Genomic DNA, 18111 nt, shown 5'->3' on the forward strand with positions numbered 1-18111 from the left:
TCCAGTTATTTTAGTAGCTATACTGTAGTTTCAGTAGATGCTTCCTGATTTCAGTCATCTTTGCACCTATAGATCTTATGCGTCAGAGAAACAAGTGTGCAAACATCTTTAGAATTGAACTTTTATTTTTGCGGTAGCTCTATAGCATCGCTGTTGAAAAGTAATTGCAGTAGCTGGTGACAGGGCTGGCCCTAGCATTTTGGGGGTCCTATAAGCAGATTGGCAAAATAGTGGGCCCCCACTATCTACGGCTTCACCTAACCACCACCCTCATCCTTCAATGTGCACATCAATGCGCTCATGAAATGCCTAATTAAATCGACAAAACACAATGCAACCGCCATTTCAACAACATCTATTCGTAATTCATCACTTACCTTTATCTTGCTGACTTTTCTACCTATTTTTCCTCTTCTCTGCACCAGAATTTGTGGGGCCCTACGCAACTTGTGTAGTTAGTGTATAGGGCCGCTCGGCTCTGACTTACCCTACTTATTGTAGAGTTAACAAAAGCTTTGTAATGTTCAAGTGGATGTCATAAATCTCAGTAGACCGGGTAGATTTTAAAACGAGCGTAATAAATTCATAAAGTCATAAATTCGTACAAACTTAACTTCACTCAGTGAAAATACAAACGGAAGGCAGAAGACAACGAGAGCAGTGCTGAAACGGGTCGGGGCTACATAAGGTCCATACACTACCGTTTGAAAATTTGGGGTCAATAAGATTTTTTTAAAGAAATTAATACTTTCATTCTGCAATTCTGCATTAAATTGATTAAAAACAAAGATTTGCAAAATAGTGGGCCCCCACTATCTACGGCTTCACCTAACCACCACCCTCATCCTTCAATGTGCACATCAATGCGCTCATGAAATGCCTAATTAAATTGACAAAACACAATGCAACCGCCATTTCTATTCGTAATTCATCACTTACCTTTATCTTGCTGACTTTTCTACCTATTTTTCCTCTTCTCTGCACCAGAATTTGTGGGGCCCTACGCAACTTGTGTAGTTAGTGTATAGGGCCGCTCGGCTCTGACTTACCCTACTTATTGTAGAGTTAACAAAAGCTTTGTAATGTTCAAGTGGATGTCATAAATCTCAGTAGACTGGGTAGATTTTAAAACGAGCGTAATAAATTCATAAAGTCATAAATTCGTACAAACTTAACTTCACGCAGTGAAAATACAAACGGAAGGCAGAAGACAACGAGAGCAGTGCTGAAACGGGTCGGGGCTACATAAGGTCCATACACTACCGTTTGAAAATTTGGGGTCAATAAGATTTTTTAAAATAAATTAATACTTTCATTCTGCAATTCTGCATTAAATTGATTAAAAACAATAAAACAATTGTAAACCATTAAAACCTGTTCTTTCTATTCATCATTCCTAAAAAAAAAAAAGAAGTATTTCCACAAAAATATCAAGCAGCACAACTGTTTCCTACATTGATAACAATAAAAATGTTTCTTGAGCGCTAAATACGAACGATTCGAATATTTTCTAAAGGAAAATATTCACACTAAAGACTGGAGTAATTGCTGCAGTGCTAAAAGTCAGCTTTGCATCACATGAATAAATTACTTTTTAAATTATATTCGAATAGAAAGAAAAAGGTTTTATATTGTAAATATTACTTTTTTATTGTATTTTTGATCAAATAAATGCCGCCTTAGTGAGCATAAGAGACTTCTTTCAAAAACATCAATAAAGCCCTAAACTTTTTAATAATTTTATTTTTTCAGGCTGAATAGACATTTGAAACAAAGACATTTTAAATAATGTTATGAAATAATGCATTCTAAAAATGCATGCTCTATAATGTCAATGACAAAGTTTAAGGCTACACTGATGCAGCATCAGAACCGCTTTGCTTCTGCAAACAGTATAGCCTACTGTACATCTAGGCTATTTACACAGAATTTAGAGCAGACTCAGAGCAGCCTTAACTCAGCAGTATAGAGACGCCTTAAATGATGCTCAAGTCACATCATCATCATCCTCCTCATCTCCAGTGCTGATCTCTGGGCAGAAGGGGGTGTGTTCTCATCACAGCGCTGGAAATCCCCCATTAGTCACATAAAAGGGATCAGAAAGCCAGTTCCACATCATATTAAAGCTCGATCCTGAGCCGAACGAGGACTTTAAACTATGTAGGCACAGTGGACAGGGTTTAAATGGGCAATCTGATGGGCAGCTGGAGATACAAGGAGCCGAGCACAGTGGAAGAATGCGACTCGACGTGGGAAACGGACTCGGAGAGCGACGAGCATCAGCCGGGAGGAGAGGAGGAGGACAGCGGCATCTCCGAATCCATGAGCCCGGCGGATGCAGTCAGAGGAGCCGAGCAGCTGGATCACGGATCTCCGCAGGTACCTCATCACTGACGAGCACGGAAAGATAACAAAGGAGGAACAATAGCCATGAAAACGGTCGTTAGGCGCATCAGTAGGAATTGTACGCGTAAAGTCGGTTGCATCAAATATGACAGCGTGTAGTTATGATTGTGGTGTTGATATTGAAAATCTATGTAAATACATGTGGTGTAAGCAGGCGTGCGCTTGCCTAAAGCGTGGGCAATGTCAATCTATCTATCACCATATAAGTAGCTATTATTAAATTAGCGATGTACAGCTGTAAAGAACACGGCGCTATACTGAAAATTGCACATTTATGGTAAAATTTTTACTAAATACCAAGCACAGTCGCAGTTGTAATGAACTCTATTGTGTCATTGTTGTCATGTTTTTTGCATGACGCTATAAATACCACATAGTTGAATGTAGGCACAACAAAAGCACATTTTATTAAAACATAGCTGTTTGACCCATATTTGAAGAAGCTGACCTTTCACCTTTGACTTTTCAGCATGTTCTGTAGCTTTAAGTATACTAGTTTTTGTTTTTTATTTTTGGTCTACATAGTTTTGTTTATGCATTTTCATCAGATCAGTGAATAAAAAGATTTTCTACGATTTAGTCCCTTACACATACTGTCCTCTATGATTGGGTATAATTGGCACCCAATGTAAAAGGCCCCTTACAGTTTTATTTGTGAAATACACAACTGAAATTGTAGCTTCAAATATGACAGCGTGTAGTTATGATTGTGGTGTTGATATTGAAAATCTATGTAAATCCATGTGGTGTAAGCAGGCGTGCGCTTGCCTAAAGCGTGGGCAATGTCAATCTATCTATCACCATATAAGTAGCTATTATTAAATTAGCGATGTACAGCTGTAAAGAACACGGCGCTATCCTGAAAATTGCACATTTATGGTAAAATTTTTACTAAATACCAAGCACTGAGATACACACCATTCATTATCTAATAGAAAAATAATGCAGACATTATTATAATATACATGAGCTAATATGAAATTCCAAAAATGTTTAAAATTAAACAGGAAATTGTGCGCTTTTTGCCAGTGTTGTATCCTAGAGTTAACTTTTCTTATAGAGCAATAGGAAGGTTAAAGCATTGTATCTTTGACCTTGTTTGATGTTATTTGTTTTAAAATGGCTCATGTTCTCTCTAGGTTTCTGGATTTTAAGGCCACTGAGACTGTGACCTGTCCAATGTGACCTATTTCCTCATGGGAAATTTGCTCTGTTGAATTTCCTGTTAGCGGAAGAAGGAAATTGGATTTTTATTCATTTGAAGCTAAGATTTTGATAACAGCTTTTCACACTCACCATTATAGTTTGGTTTTTGTGAGCCCTGCATCAAAGACCATTGTATTATTTAATACAAAGTTATATAAGAAGTAAATTTAATGATATGAATTAATAAGCCTCACAGGCATTTCAGTATGGCATTGGCCTCTACTAGCAAACCGCTTCATGCTGTGTGTAAGAGAGCAAAATTTCTGTGCTGTGCTTTCACTCAACCGTAAAGGTGTTCAGTGTTTGAACATCACAAGAGGCTGAGAGCTAAAAATGGTCATGAATTAGTTAGAAAAAGTACATAGTCTACAAAATGGAGCTCTTCTCTCTTGTCAAACAGCCTTTGCATCCCAATGGGGAAGAGCAGTCACAATGTAGCTCAGATGCTGATGAGTGAAGTCATTCATACACTCTTTCACTGCCTATGTAACCATTCCACTCCTCTCTCTCCTTTCCTCTCACAGTTTGGTGACATGATGGAGTCCTCTACTAGGATGAAAAGGAGCTTTTACGCCGCAAAGGACTTGTACAAGTATCGGCACAGTTATCCGGTAAAGAGTTACATCTACTCTCTTCACGTTTCTCATACAGAGCTTGAAGGCCGATCATCTTTGAATATGAAATTTGCAGTTAATATTGCAGTACAGTTAGCAGAAAACTCTCTCTCTTTCTATCCTTCTGTCCTGGTTTTAATCTGTGATTCTGTTGCTCAGAACTACAAGGAGCCTCGTCAGCCGAACGAATACCGCAATCTGAGGTTTTATTTGAATAAGATCCCCCTGGTGCCGGATGGTGAGTGTGTATTTGCTTTTTCGTTTTAATGACTGTACAATGGGATTTGGACTGAAAAGAATGCCATCACTTGTGTTACTCAAAATTTCTTTGTATGTGTTCAGTGCTTTTTATTGCAGCCATTGAATGTGTGTGAGTGAAGTGCTGCTAGTGTGTACTAAATTGTACCATAGTGGGGGTTTTCATACTATTTCCTGTATTCTTCAATAAGGAACTAATATTATTGCTGTTCTTTCCAGGACAGCATTGTATGGGGTTCAAAATGTTTGCCAAACAAATCTGCTTTATTGTTTTTAAATCACTATTATATTAAAGGAACTTCCTCCCTGGAAGTCCCTTGATTCTCATAATGAGACTGTGACTTAATTGTTACATGGGGAAATTTCAGGCATTTCGGGAACAAAAGCGTGGTGCAAATAATGATCTGGCTGGTAATCCAATAAGATTCAAACCATGGTTTACACAGATGATCCATGAGCAAGAGAGTCATCTTAAAATAATTTTACCCTTGATTACTTCAAGAAATAGTTCTGAATAACAAAAATTCTGTCATTATTTACTTGCTTCAAATTTGTGTGCTGTTATTGTTTCTGTGGGATGCTAAAACATTTAGAAGAATATACACATTCCTCTTTTTCATAATCATTATTTTGAGCTTTTCATTGTATTTGTAAAGGTTCTCGAGTTGAGAGCTTCTTGAACTGGCTGATAAATAACCTAAATGTTATGGGATGCTAAAACATTTAGAAGAATATACACATTCCTCTTTTTCCTAATCATTATTTTGAGCTTTTCATTGTATTTGTAAAGGTTCTCGAGTTGAGAGCTTCTTGAACTGGCTGATAAATAACCTAAATGTTAAAAAAAATCTGTTTCTCACACAAAGTTTTAAGGACTATTTTTATACTCTCATAATGTTTTTTGTCTTTATTCACGGTTCTCAGCTGTGGTCACTATGACCCAACCTTTTTTATGTAAAAAGTTATATATATATATATATATATATATATACGTATATCTTTAAAATGTATCCTTCTGTATTCTGTATCCATAGAAAAAATAATAGCATATGAGTTTGCAACAACATGAGGGTGAGTAAATAATGAGTTTTCATTTTTGATTGAGCTATTGCTTTATTACATTAGACATGTTCTGAAATTTGCTTTGGATTAAATGTGTCTGCCAAAAAAGAGATTTTGAGAAAACAAAAGAGTCATGTTGATCCCACCTACAATATTTCACCTGAAAATATTGATGGTGAGACTGACAACACAAGCATATTACAATACACAAAGACATGAACATACATCCTGCAAGAACAGTTATACCCAAATGAACATAAAGCAGTTTTTACAACCGAATACACATGCCAGCTGGTGTAAGGGAAGAACATGGGTTCTGGAGTGCTTCATTAGCTGAATGTTTTCCTGCGGGGCCAGTTTAGGCAGGCAGACAGTGAAGACATCTCAGAGGAGCCATTGATTGGTTATTGTGGGCATGTTTGAGAATTAACTGGATCTGTTGTGCAAGCATTTAATGGCAGCATAACTGCTTCACTGCTGTTTAGGCAGAAGGACACGCACACACACACACACACTGCTGTGCTCTGTGTTCCCTTGAGATCTCAGTGTTTCCGTGTCACGGATGACCTACACGTCTGTTTGCATGCTTCACTGCTGTTTAGGCAGACACACACACACACACACACACACACTGCTGTGCTCTGTGTTCCCTTGAGATCTCAGTGTTTCCGTGTCACGGATGACCTACACGTCTGTTTGCGCTCTGATCTGAAACAACACGCTGTCCTATCATGTCTCATGTGGATGAATCGTTATTTTTTATCAAATCTTTTAATTAATCATTTGATCTATTATACATTGGTCTGAATGATTTGTTCACAATGATTCAGCGATCAGGTCCTAGTAATTCTCAGCTTGAGAGCTCACTGAAAGAAAAGATGATGAATTTACGATTTAAATTTTGGTCTGTTCATAAGAAGTCTTATGGACTACAAATAAAGTCATAGGCTTTTGAAAAACTGTCCCTTTAATAGAGTTTTAAGTGACTAATGCTGAGCTTGGCCTGTTGTGATTATTTATTATTTTTCTCTTTGTCCCTGCAGGTATTTATATTGAAGAAATCCTCACTAAATGGAGGGGAGACTATGAAAAATTAGAGCACAATCACACATACATTCAGTGGTAAGACATTTCTTCAATATTCCAGCTTCTCTGCGAGCAATAAAGCACCTAGTCAGTAATTGCTTAATAATACTTAATAACTGAGACTTGTTATTGGCCAGGCACTTATTTTTATCACTGCTTGTTCAAAGAACAGAGAAAGTTGCAAACTAATATGTGCATGAAGGATTTTTGGATGGCGAGACATGGATTAGATATCCTTTTCTTTACCATCTGTTCAAAATAAAATTCATCTTCTTTAGATGCAAATCCTGTAGATCAAGGCAAAATCAAACAAGAGCATGAAAGCAGACAAAGGCAGAAAGACAAAATCAGCCCAATTGTGGTACCTGCAGGTGAAGGGGTCAATAACATCCTTTTTGGTGACAAAAGATGGCCTTACGACTACATTAGATAAAAGTTTCTTTAATGTTTAACGTTGCTTAAATATTCATAGACCGCTTTGGCTGACATCATCTCTTTAGTAACTGAAGAAGCTTTGGGGAATGTCTATGACTTGAGGGCATTTCCTGATTAAATGGTCCATTTTCCTAACATTAAAGATGCAAATGATAAAGGTTTAATCTAAATGGCAGAAGATAAGTGCAGCCCACATTATAGAAATGTATGTAAGCTTTTCTAAGAATTTGAGATTAAATCAAGCATGATTAATTAAACATCTTGCAGGCACTATAGTAAAACAGCATCCAGCTGCTTGGGTGCATAAAGCATCATAGCTTTAAGAATTAATAAACATTCTGTAGTATATATTGAGACATGAAGAGGTATTTTCGTATGCGACTAAAATAAATACTTCCGATGATGATTATATTGTTGATATAATAAAAGAGGCACTTGTTCAAGGTCAAAATGGAAAAAATACTGAACATTCACATCACCTGTTATATACTGTATCTAAAAGGTGAAATGAATCTTACTGCAGTTGCTGCAACATGAAGGACAAAATGTGTCTCCTGCATTTGCTTCATGCTACTATTGACTAGAAAAATACAAAGCATTTCCCTTTGAACTTATTGGTCCTTAAAATAGAGCTGTAAGCATTAGCATTTCGAGCCATGGACTTCCTCAATAATTTCTAATTGGTTTTAACTTTACTTTTAAGAGACTTTCACATACTGTAATCTTTGTTTACCATAACCAATGACATTTTTAAAACAATGTGTTTAAAAATGTAAGTTACTTGGTAAAAAAGTTGCTAAATAGGGACTTCATATAACACAAGCACTTGCTTGATCAGCTTGACAGCTGCTGGTGTTAGCAGCGTTTTTAAAGCACACAGCAGGTTTAGTTTTCACGCTTGAGGTATAAATGTGTGAAATTTCTGTTGTAGAACGTGACATAAAAGTCTCCTCAAATAATGTTAACCACAGACCTTATTCTACTCAGTCGAAAAAAAACAAACAAACTAAAATTAGCCTTTCGTGTTGGCCTACAAATTGACGTCATGCTTTTTTGTTTCATGCTTTAGTCATCCTCTTTTTCAACCTCTAATTCATTTTAAAAATAAATATTATACAATACCTACGTCCCCAAGGAGGAAACATGTAAACAGTAATGAATTAGAATCTGCTGGCAATGTAACATTCAGTGAATGTTGAAGGTTGTACGGAGGTTAAACAGAGGTCTTACGTCATGTGCTCTTGTAAAGTTGTCAGTAGGGTGCTGTTACCTCACTCACCCCCAGAGCTGAAGCTCCTGTTCGTTCCTGCCTGTGCTGTTATTATGAGCATTGAGGGTGAGGAAGAGGGGGAGGACATGATGCCCCAAGCCCGCGTGAAATAACAACACAGTTCTAAAATCAAGCTTCACGCATATGCTGCCAATTGTACCTCAGCACCCCCTCCTGCCGAGGAAAAAGTGATTAGCTTCTCTCATTCCCCCCTACTCATTTTTTCACACTCCGCATGCTTGCAAGGCTACTTGCATAATATCAATTAGTGAATGTAAAAACACAAGTGAGTGCAAGCAGACAGATCGCTAGCATTTTGCCTCTTTAAGTAAATTAAGATGAAATGACCGCGAAAGCTTGCCTGCTATAGCAGGCAGCCAGCCAGAATGTCATGGCTTCAGAGAAAGAAGAGAAACAGGAGAGGAATGGGAAAAAAAGATGTCAAGATTTGCGAGTTGTCCTTCACTAGTGGTCGGCAACATGTAGGATCAAAAATCTGGCAGGAAGAAATGTCCCAACTTTTTTGAGATGTGTTGATGCCATGAAATTTAAAATCAACTTATTTTTCCCTTAAAATGATACATTTTCTCAGTTTAAACATTTGATATGTCATCTATGTTGTATTCTGAATAAAATACATTTTGAAACTTCCAAATCATTGCATTCTGTTTTTATTCACAATTTGTACAGTGTCCCAAGTTTTTTGGAATCGGGTTTGTATATACAGTAATTAAGCATGTTTATGCAAAAGTTACACAAAATAACCCTAACCCAAAATAGCATGTATTTGCAAATGTTTATCCAGAGTTCTCAGTCAGGTCTCTAATGGATAAATAATGATAAATTCAGAGGTAGATCCTAACATGTTTCTTTGCTGCTTTTACAGGCTCTTCCCACTCAGAGAACAAGGCCTAAATTTTTATGCTCAAGAACTCACTCAGGATGAGATAAAGGTATGCTGCTATTAAAATGTCTTCTTTTCCGCCAACACATTCAGAATCACTTTGCCGCTGCTTTGAGGGAATTGCTTTATGCGCGAGCTTGAGCGTGGAATAGGCTATAGCCTAATACGCCTGCCTATATATTAAAGGATGCTTAATATATTTTTATATTAATCAATTTAATATAACGTGTGACTAGTTTGCTAGAAAAATCTTTAGTCGGGGGCAGGCCTACTTAGCACAAGGAAGCGCTCCATTTTTAAAATAAAATGCTATAATGATGACATTACGAAAAGTGCGACAGCTGCAAATCACGTCGTTATTGCATTGCATGAGTTATGTATGCGTACGGAGTGAAATGTTTTTTTTATTATCATCTTAATTATTAAATACAATAGGCTTAAATACAAAAAATCTGTGGGGGTGCTATGGGGGTGCTTTTGTCTTTCTTGGGGGTGCTTTTGTCTTTCTTGGGGGTGCTGAAGCACCTGCTAGCCCCTCCCTAGCGCCACCCATAGCTGCTAAAGTCAAGCACGAAGGAACAGTCAAGACATGTATACTTTCTTCTTTAACAAGGTTCTTCCAAGCAAAGAACTTTCTTCTTTTTAATTTAAATTTTATTCATTTTTGCTGTATAAGGTCTTGAGTTGACAGTATGGTTATCTGGATGCAATAAAAAAATAAATGCTTTAAATAATTTTGATTTTTGGGTCCTTAAAGGTTGGTACTTATAAAAAAAAAAACTGGAGAATAAAACATATTTGAAACTCCAAATATATTAGGCTGTAAAAACCTTTGGTTCTAATTGGAACCTCTATTTTTAATAGTGTAATATCACCTAGTCAGGGGTGTCAGAACATCCATAAATAGGTTCAGGAAAGTGGCACATTCAGTGTTTTAGTCTTGTCCTGCCTCTGTTTTATTCAGCCTTAAATAACCTTCTGTAGTCATTGTGCAGATCAGCTTTAAACCAAGTACGTTTTTGTTTTCAACAGGAATTCCAAAGCACTCGAGAAGCCAAGAGACGCTTCCTCCTAGCATATACGATCATGTTGGATTTCTTTGGAATCAAGCTCCTGGATAAAAACGGGAATGTGGCTCGGGCCCTAAACTGGCAAGATCGCTTCCAGCACCTGAATGAGTGAGTTGTCTTTCTGGTTTGCTGTTTTTAAAAGTCCTTTCAACTTTATAATTTCTTTCTTCTTCCCATTATGTTCTACTTCATCTGCACCAGTTATCTTCACATTCCATGACAATCTGAACTTCTAGTCTCCCATCTCCTGTCTCCTGCCATATCTAGCATGCTTCAGTTCAGGGAGTTATAGGGCCTCATTTAGAAAACATGCGTACACACAGATTTGATCGTAGACTGTGCGTACGCAAAAATCCACGGCAACGTTCATGTTTATAAAAACGGTCTTTGACGTGGAAAAGAGCTTAGCGCCACGTCAGGGTCTGAGCAGACGTACGCACTTTTGTTTGCCCGAGTGCTGCAGGTTTTTGGAAATATAAGCCATTCTTGCCGCTTGTAAAATATTTGAACATTGTCAGGTGCTCTTTTATAAGTCAAGGACATTAATTAGACATTGTTTACAGGGCGGAGATCTGAAATTGTTCAGCTGCGCACATTTTCAAGATCATTGAAATGTATAGATTTCACATCTAAAAGAGAGGCGTACGCACATTTTCTGTGCGTACGTTCATTCTATGAATCACACGTACGCACTTTGAGAAATTATCGTAAAATCAAATTTAGGATTCTTTCTACGCAGTATTTTATAAATGAGGCCCATAGTCTCCTGTCCCTGCAACACAATTTCACAGTCATGACCCCTACTGCACCATCATGTGACCGTCTTATGCAGGGGTCGGAGAAATGGGTCAGACACACAGAGGATGTTGAACAGAACAGGATGCAAAAACTTTTGCATTTAGAGAAATTATGATTTAGATGAGGGAAAAAAATGCAGAAAGGGAGATTTGCAAACGAGTTTGATGAATGCACGATAAGCAAGGAGGGAGCGAAAGAAAATCCGCAGTGCAGCGGGCTGAGTAGTAGACATATATGACTGTGTGTTATTGCCCCAGGACTGTGCCATAGAGGACACACTTACATTACATTGCAGAGATACACCGCTTGATGAACTTTGTCCGCAGTGTGAATGGGTCTATACAAAAAGCTGTCATTTTGAGTAAACTAAGAGTATTCCTCTCTTACACTGGACAAAAATTACTTCTTGATGAGTTTTCATTTAGTCTTTTTGGCTTGTTGTCCAGTAAACATATCTAATTGACACTGCAAAGGTGGCACAGAAGTGCTTCTGAAGTGGCATGTTAGGTGTCTTTACATAAACACTTGTTTAATGCTGCTTAGAGGTGGTTTAAATGTGTTTAAACTAGGACTGCCCTCGACTAAAGATTTTTCTAAATGACTAATAGTCGTTAATTTGAAGCGATTAGTCACCTGATCACGTTTTTATTAATAAACCATATAATTCATAGCGAGCCTTTAATGGCCTATAGCCTATCAAGGCTCAAGCGCACCGCAGAAGTAATGATTATGAATGCTTCAGGGAAAAACAGCAAGAAGACTGCATTAACATCATAATTAATTATTATGGCATCATCATCATCTCCACAGTGGACGTGCATGTTTCATACAGATTACATAATCTGAAAATATTTGTTATATCTGAAAATATTTGTGTTATATTTGAATTTGTTCATTTTAAAAGTAGACATTTCGCTTTCTATAGAATAAATATATTTTTCATGTCTTTGAGGCAAGCATGGCGTTTCGGTTCTTTTTTTTTTTTTGACGTGCTCAAGTTCACAGAGACGGCAGAAAGCGCACCCTGTTTGCTTTCATTATTTTACAAAAGCACAATGTTTTGTTGTTATTGTGAGGGCACACAAATGAAAGTAGGCTTTTTACAGATTCAAAAGATGTATTATTCTTATCTGTAGGGCCAAAAATTATCACACCGGCACATCCAAATTAACTTTCATGCAGTGAGCACGCTACTGTTCAGCTTCCACACTCCACACTAACACATGTATAGCGCACATTTTTCTAGGTTAATGTCAAAATGAGCGGCTATGTAATGATGCTACTACTTATATGTTTCAGATGATAAGCCACATTTGAGGTTGATGAACGAAATAAACATTTGCATGTGCTGACCGATGTACTACACAGACCAGCAGTTAATAATCTGTCTGTCACGGACTAACGTTACGTAATTTCACCACTTTCTGTGAATTTTTTTCCCCTGCGACTAATAAAATTTTGATCGACTAAACCTCTTCTGGTCGACTAACGGTTAGTCGACTATTAGGGGGCAGCCCTAATTTACACAGCTGTAGCCTATACTTTGACTACAGGGACTGAAGTGCATCTGAGCAGGCATAATTTAGTCTAGCTGCATTATACAGCATTGCATCTTTACACTGAATTTTGAGCGGAGCAGCCTTAGGCTGTGCAAAGATGCCTGAACTATTCTTGAAACAAGATAAATTTACTTGAATCAACACTGCATACAATATTTAGGCCTGTTTTCAAATAAAGTATTTTAAATGTAGGCCTACTTTGTTTTGGTTATACTGCAGATTTCTTTCACTTATTAATTTTTTCACTTATTATACACTTATTTTTGTCACTTTTCACTTTTTTAATTTTTTGAAACTTGAACTTCTAAGACAAAAATTAAAGGTATTGAAGGTACATTTATGAAAATTATTTTATTGTTTTTTATTTTCAATTTATACCTCATTTATATCCTCATTTTTAAAAAGTCCTTTCAACTTTATAATTTCTTTCTTCTTCCCATTATGTTCTACTTCATCTGCACCAGTTATCTTCACATTCCATGACAATCTGAACTTCTAGTCTCCCATCTCCTGTCTCCTGCCATATCTAGCATGCTTCAGTTCAGGGAGTTATAGGGCCTCATTTAGAAAACATGCGTACACACAGATTTGATCGTAGACTGTGCGTACGCAAAAATCCACGGCAACGTTCATGTTTATAAAAACGGTCTTTGACGTGGAAAAGAGCTTAGCGCCACGTCAGGGTCTGAGCAGACGTACGCACTTTTGTTTGCCCGAGTGCTGCAGGTTTTTGGAAATATAAGCCATTCTTGCCGCTTGTAAAATATTTGAACATTGTCAGGTGCTCTTTTATAAGTCAAGGACATTAATTAGACATTGTTTACAGGGCGGAGATCTGAAATTGTTCAGCTGCGCACATTTTCAAGATCATTGAAATGTATAGATTTCACATCTAAAAGAGAGGCGTACGCACATTTTCTGTGCGTACGTTCATTCTATGAATCACACGTACGCACTTTGAGAAATTATCGTAAAATCAAATTTAGGATTCTTTCTACGCAGTATTTTATAAATGAGGCCCATAGTCTCCTGTCCCTGCAACACAATTTCACAGTCATGACCCCTACTGCACCATCATGTGACCGTCTTATGCAGGGGTCGGAGAAATGGGTCAGACACACAGAGGATGTTGAACAGAACAGGATGCAAAAACTTTTGCATTTAGAGAAATTATGATTTAGATGAGGGAAAAAAATGCAGAAAGGGAGATTTGCAAACGAGTTTGATGAATGCACGATAAGCAAGGAGGGAGCGAAAGAAAATCCGCAGTGCAGCGGGCTGAGTAGTAGACATATATGACTGTGTGTTATTGCCCCAGGACTGTGCCATAGAGGACACACTTACATTACATTGCAGAGATACACCGCTTGATGAACTTTGTCCGCAGTGTGAATGGGTCTATACAAAAAGCTGTCATTTTGAGTAAACTAAGAGTATTCCTCTCTTACACTGGACAAAAATTACTTCTTGATGAGTTTTCATTTAGTCTTTTTGGCTTGTTGTCCAGTAAACATATCTAATTGACACTGCAAAGGTGGCACAGAAGTGCTTCTGAAGTGGCATGTTAGGTGTCTTTACATAAACACTTGTTTAATGCTGCTTAGAGGTGGTTTAAATGTGTTTAAACTAGGACTGCCCTCGACTAAAGATTTTTCTAAATGACTAATAGTCGTTAATTTGAAGCGATTAGTCACCTGATCACGTTTTTATTAATAAACCATATAATTCATAGCGAGCCTTTAATGGCCTATAGCCTATCAAGGCTCAAGCGCACCGCAGAAGTAATGATTATGAATGCTTCAGGGAAAAACAGCAAGAAGACTGCATTAACATCATAATTAATTATTATGGCATCATCATCATCTCCACAGTGGACGTGCATGTTTCATACAGATTACATAATCTGAAAATATTTGTTATATCTGAAAATATTTGTGTTATATTTGAATTTGTTCATTTTAAAAGTAGACATTTCGCTTTCTATAGAATAAATATATTTTTCATGTCTTTGAGGCAAGCATGGCGTTTCGGTTCTTTTTTTTTTTTTGACGTGCTCAAGTTCACAGAGACGGCAGAAAGCGCACCCTGTTTGCTTTCATTATTTTACAAAAGCACAATGTTTTGTTGTTATTGTGAGGGCACACAAATGAAAGTAGGCTTTTTACAGATTCAAAAGATGTATTATTCTTATCTGTAGGGCCAAAAATTATCACACCGGCACATCCAAATTAACTTTCATGCAGTGAGCACGCTACTGTTCAGCTTCCACACTCCACACTAACACATGTATAGCGCACATTTTTCTAGGTTAATGTCAAAATGAGCGGCTATGTAATGATGCTACTACTTATATGTTTCAGATGATAAGCCACATTTGAGGTTGATGAACGAAATAAACATTTGCATGTGCTGACCGATGTACTACACAGACCAGCAGTTAATAATCTGTCTGTCACGGACTAACGTTACGTAATTTCACCACTTTCTGTGAATTTTTTTCCCCTGCGACTAATAAAATTTTGATCGACTAAACCTCTTCTGGTCGACTAACGGTTAGTCGACTATTAGGGGGCAGCCCTAATTTACACAGCTGTAGCCTATACTTTGACTACAGGGACTGAAGTGCATCTGAGCAGGCATAATTTAGTCTAGCTGCATTATACAGCATTGCATCTTTACACTGAATTTTGAGCGGAGCAGCCTTAGGCTGTGCAAAGATGCCTGAACTATTCTTGAAACAAGATAAATTTACTTGAATCAACACTGCATACAATATTTAGGCCTGTTTTCAAATAAAGTATTTTAAATGTAGGCCTACTTTGTTTTGGTTATACTGCAGATTTCTTTCACTTATTAATTTTTTCACTTATTATACACTTATTTTTGTCACTTTTCACTTTTTTAATTTTTTGAAACTTGAACTTCTAAGACAAAAATTAAAGGTATTGAAGGTACATTTATGAAAATTATTTTATTGTTTTTTATTTTCAATTTATACCTCATTTATATCCTCATTTTTAAGTCGCTTTGGATAAAAGCGTCTGATAAATGGCTAAATGTAAATGTATACAAATTCTAACTAGATAGGTAAATAGCTAGATAGAGACAGTATATAGGACTTTTGAAGTGTAGCCAATGTCAAATAAATTTCACAAAGTTCATTGGTACTGTGACCCATTCATTCATTACAAAAGTTTGGATAATGTGGAGGTTTCTTAATACGTGAAACCAGACCACATAAATAAATATATTGTATGTTTTATTATTTTGTTTATTTTTGATTAAGCAAGTTGATTATAGTCACAACTAAAGGGCATTGCCGTATGCAATATAGCATTTTTATATTTGTATAAGGGTATTGATAACAATATAAAAAAATGTCATCAAAGAAATATGGTAGAAAAGTACACCCCAAAAAATGCCAATGAACCAGCCTTTGTTTTATGTATTTAAATAATATAGTGCTTAGACCCTTCCTTACAAAGTTCAGTTACCAAAAATAAAATGTCAAAACATGTTCTCCTCTGTCAACAACCAATATTACTTTAACTGAAAATGTTGGCCATTGTGTGAAACCTATATTTTGTCCTATGACCTCTTTTCTTTCCAGGTCGCAGCACAATTACCTGCGTATTACTCGCATTCTGAAGAGTCTTGGTGAACTGGGCTTTGAAAGCTTCAAGCTGCCTCTGGTGCATCTGCTGTTGGAGGAGGCGCTGGTGGAGGGCACTTTACCCAACATGCGTCACAGCGCACTGGAATACTTCGTCTACACACTGCGCCAACACGCTCAGAGACGCGCCCTGCTCCGCTTCGCCCAGCGCCACTACCAGCCGCCCGAGAACTTCATCTGGAGGCCACCCAAGAAGAAGCGCATTCCAGCCTCTGGATCCACAGTGATGAAGGCAGGAAAAAATGAGGTGGTGGAGAGGAGTGTGGGCAAAGCCAGGTCACCTAGGGAGGGCAGAAATAACTTGGAGAGAGAGGCGGACGACATGGACGAGAGGAAGAGTGGAGAGTGGAAAACAGCAAAGGGGTCCATGGTCCTGCAGGAGGTTAGGGGAAGGGTAGATCTAGAAGAATACATTGAGACCATTCCTCTTTAAGAATATAAAGAAAGGGATTCTGGGAATTCTCGAGTAGCTTAATCTGAGTTTAAAGTTAAGTAAAAGAATGGCACAGCAATATTATTCCATACTATTGCCTTTTAGAGACTTGCTTTGTGAACAACTTGACTGTTTGCCATTTTGATTTTTTTTATTATTAAAATGAGGTGTTTTTCTCAACTCTGAATACTTTTCAAAGTGTTAGCGGATGAATTTCTCTACCGTAATTCTTACTTGCAGCCCTCTGGAGAGTTCTTAGTGCATGTACAAGTGTGAGTATGTATAAGTGCTACCTGAGCACTCTGTGTGAAATTTTGCACTTTTGGACTATTCAGTCTTCCCTTGTGAGAGAATATTATCTTAGTCTACCGGCTTTGAGATTAGGCTTTATTTGCTAATCATAAGCCCGTCTCTCCGACAGACGTGTGTTCTTTTGTGTGTTCAGAGCTCGCTGATGTTTCTTACAACGGATACTCCTAGCTCATTGTAACAGATTATAATAATGTGAAGTAAGTGTGAATATACTTGCAGGAATTTTCAGGTAATTGATCTTCTATGTTTTTATAGTTACGTGTGAGACTTTAATCCAGTTTTCTCGAATATGTCTTGCAATATAAAGTGCCTCTTCTTTCGTTTGTTAAAGCATACGTGACGTGCTTTATATCATTTCGAGTCGAAAGTCGCGCAGTAGGCTTAAGCCGTTTGTGGAAAAACGCAAACGTTTCTAAGCAAAACAAACTTGAATTTAGACTCTTTTGTGTTATATGTTGGTTTTTGATAAATCAAAGCTTATTTTTAAATGAGAATTTAAATGCCGTTTTGACGCTACTAAATGTGACGTGATGGATCGCTCCTTACAGTAGGCTACTAAAGCACACCAGAAGGTACAATATACCTTCTGGTGTGCTTTAGTATTCATGTTGAAAGTTTTATGTAATTGGCGAAGAAGTTTTTCAAAGGCGAAGACATTGGTAAAACAGCTTTTGAACAACATGGTACATAGCCTAACATTCACCTTAGGAATGTCCGCTCATTAGTTGGAAAAAAAAGTAGGCCTAAATAATAATAGTTGAATATATGCACAATATTATAAATTAACATTTACATTTTTTGGCTGTGATTTATTTACTTAGATGCCTTTTTCCGTTTAAATGATTAAGCCTAGGCTATATCTCGAGAACTGTTTGAAAGGTAATGGTGATAACATTAGAAAGCAAAGACTTTGCATTTTCATTCAGTGCATATAACTCAAAATGACTCAAAGTGATGAAGCAATTCACATATGTACGTGTGAGTGTGTATGCTGCTTTTCTCTAATCATACTTAGCCTACAGTGT

At 37.2% G+C, this 18111-nt stretch overlaps 1 protein-coding gene across 1 annotated transcript; it reads left to right on the forward strand.

Moving 5' to 3' along the window:
• The first annotated feature begins 2136 nt into the window (after positions 1-2136).
• On the forward strand, positions 2137-17381 carry LOC107588665 (opioid growth factor receptor-like protein 1). Its single transcript, XM_016276867.1, has 7 exons — positions 2137-2379; positions 4137-4223; positions 4386-4464; positions 6590-6668; positions 9224-9290; positions 10274-10419; positions 16279-17381. The coding sequence occupies exons 1-7, from the start codon at positions 2185-2187 to the stop codon at positions 16772-16774; spliced, it is 1149 nt and encodes a 382-aa protein (XP_016132353.1). The 5' UTR covers positions 2137-2184; the 3' UTR covers positions 16775-17381.
• The last annotated feature ends 730 nt before the right edge of the window (positions 17382-18111 follow it).

The sequence above is a fragment of the Sinocyclocheilus grahami genome, unplaced genomic scaffold (genome assembly GCF_001515645.1).
Source record: "Sinocyclocheilus grahami isolate Dianchi unplaced genomic scaffold, SAMN03320097.WGS_v1.1 scaffold106.1, whole genome shotgun sequence".
NCBI classification, from domain to species: Eukaryota; Metazoa; Chordata; class Actinopteri; order Cypriniformes; family Cyprinidae; genus Sinocyclocheilus; species Sinocyclocheilus grahami.

What these genes read in the sequence shown, in the direction of transcription:
- LOC107588665 (XM_016276867.1), top strand. Translation starts at nt 2,185, where the DNA reads ATGGGCAATCTGATGGGCAGCTGGAGATACAAGGAGCCGAGCACAGTG. An exon ending in TGGATCACGGATCTCCGCAG is followed by an intron (nt 2,380 to 4,136) that starts GTACCTCATCAC and finishes TTCCTCTCACAG; the next exon opens with TTTGGTGACATGATGGAGTC. An exon ending in AGTATCGGCACAGTTATCCG is followed by an intron (nt 4,224 to 4,385) that starts GTAAAGAGTTAC and finishes TCTGTTGCTCAG; the next exon opens with AACTACAAGGAGCCTCGTCA.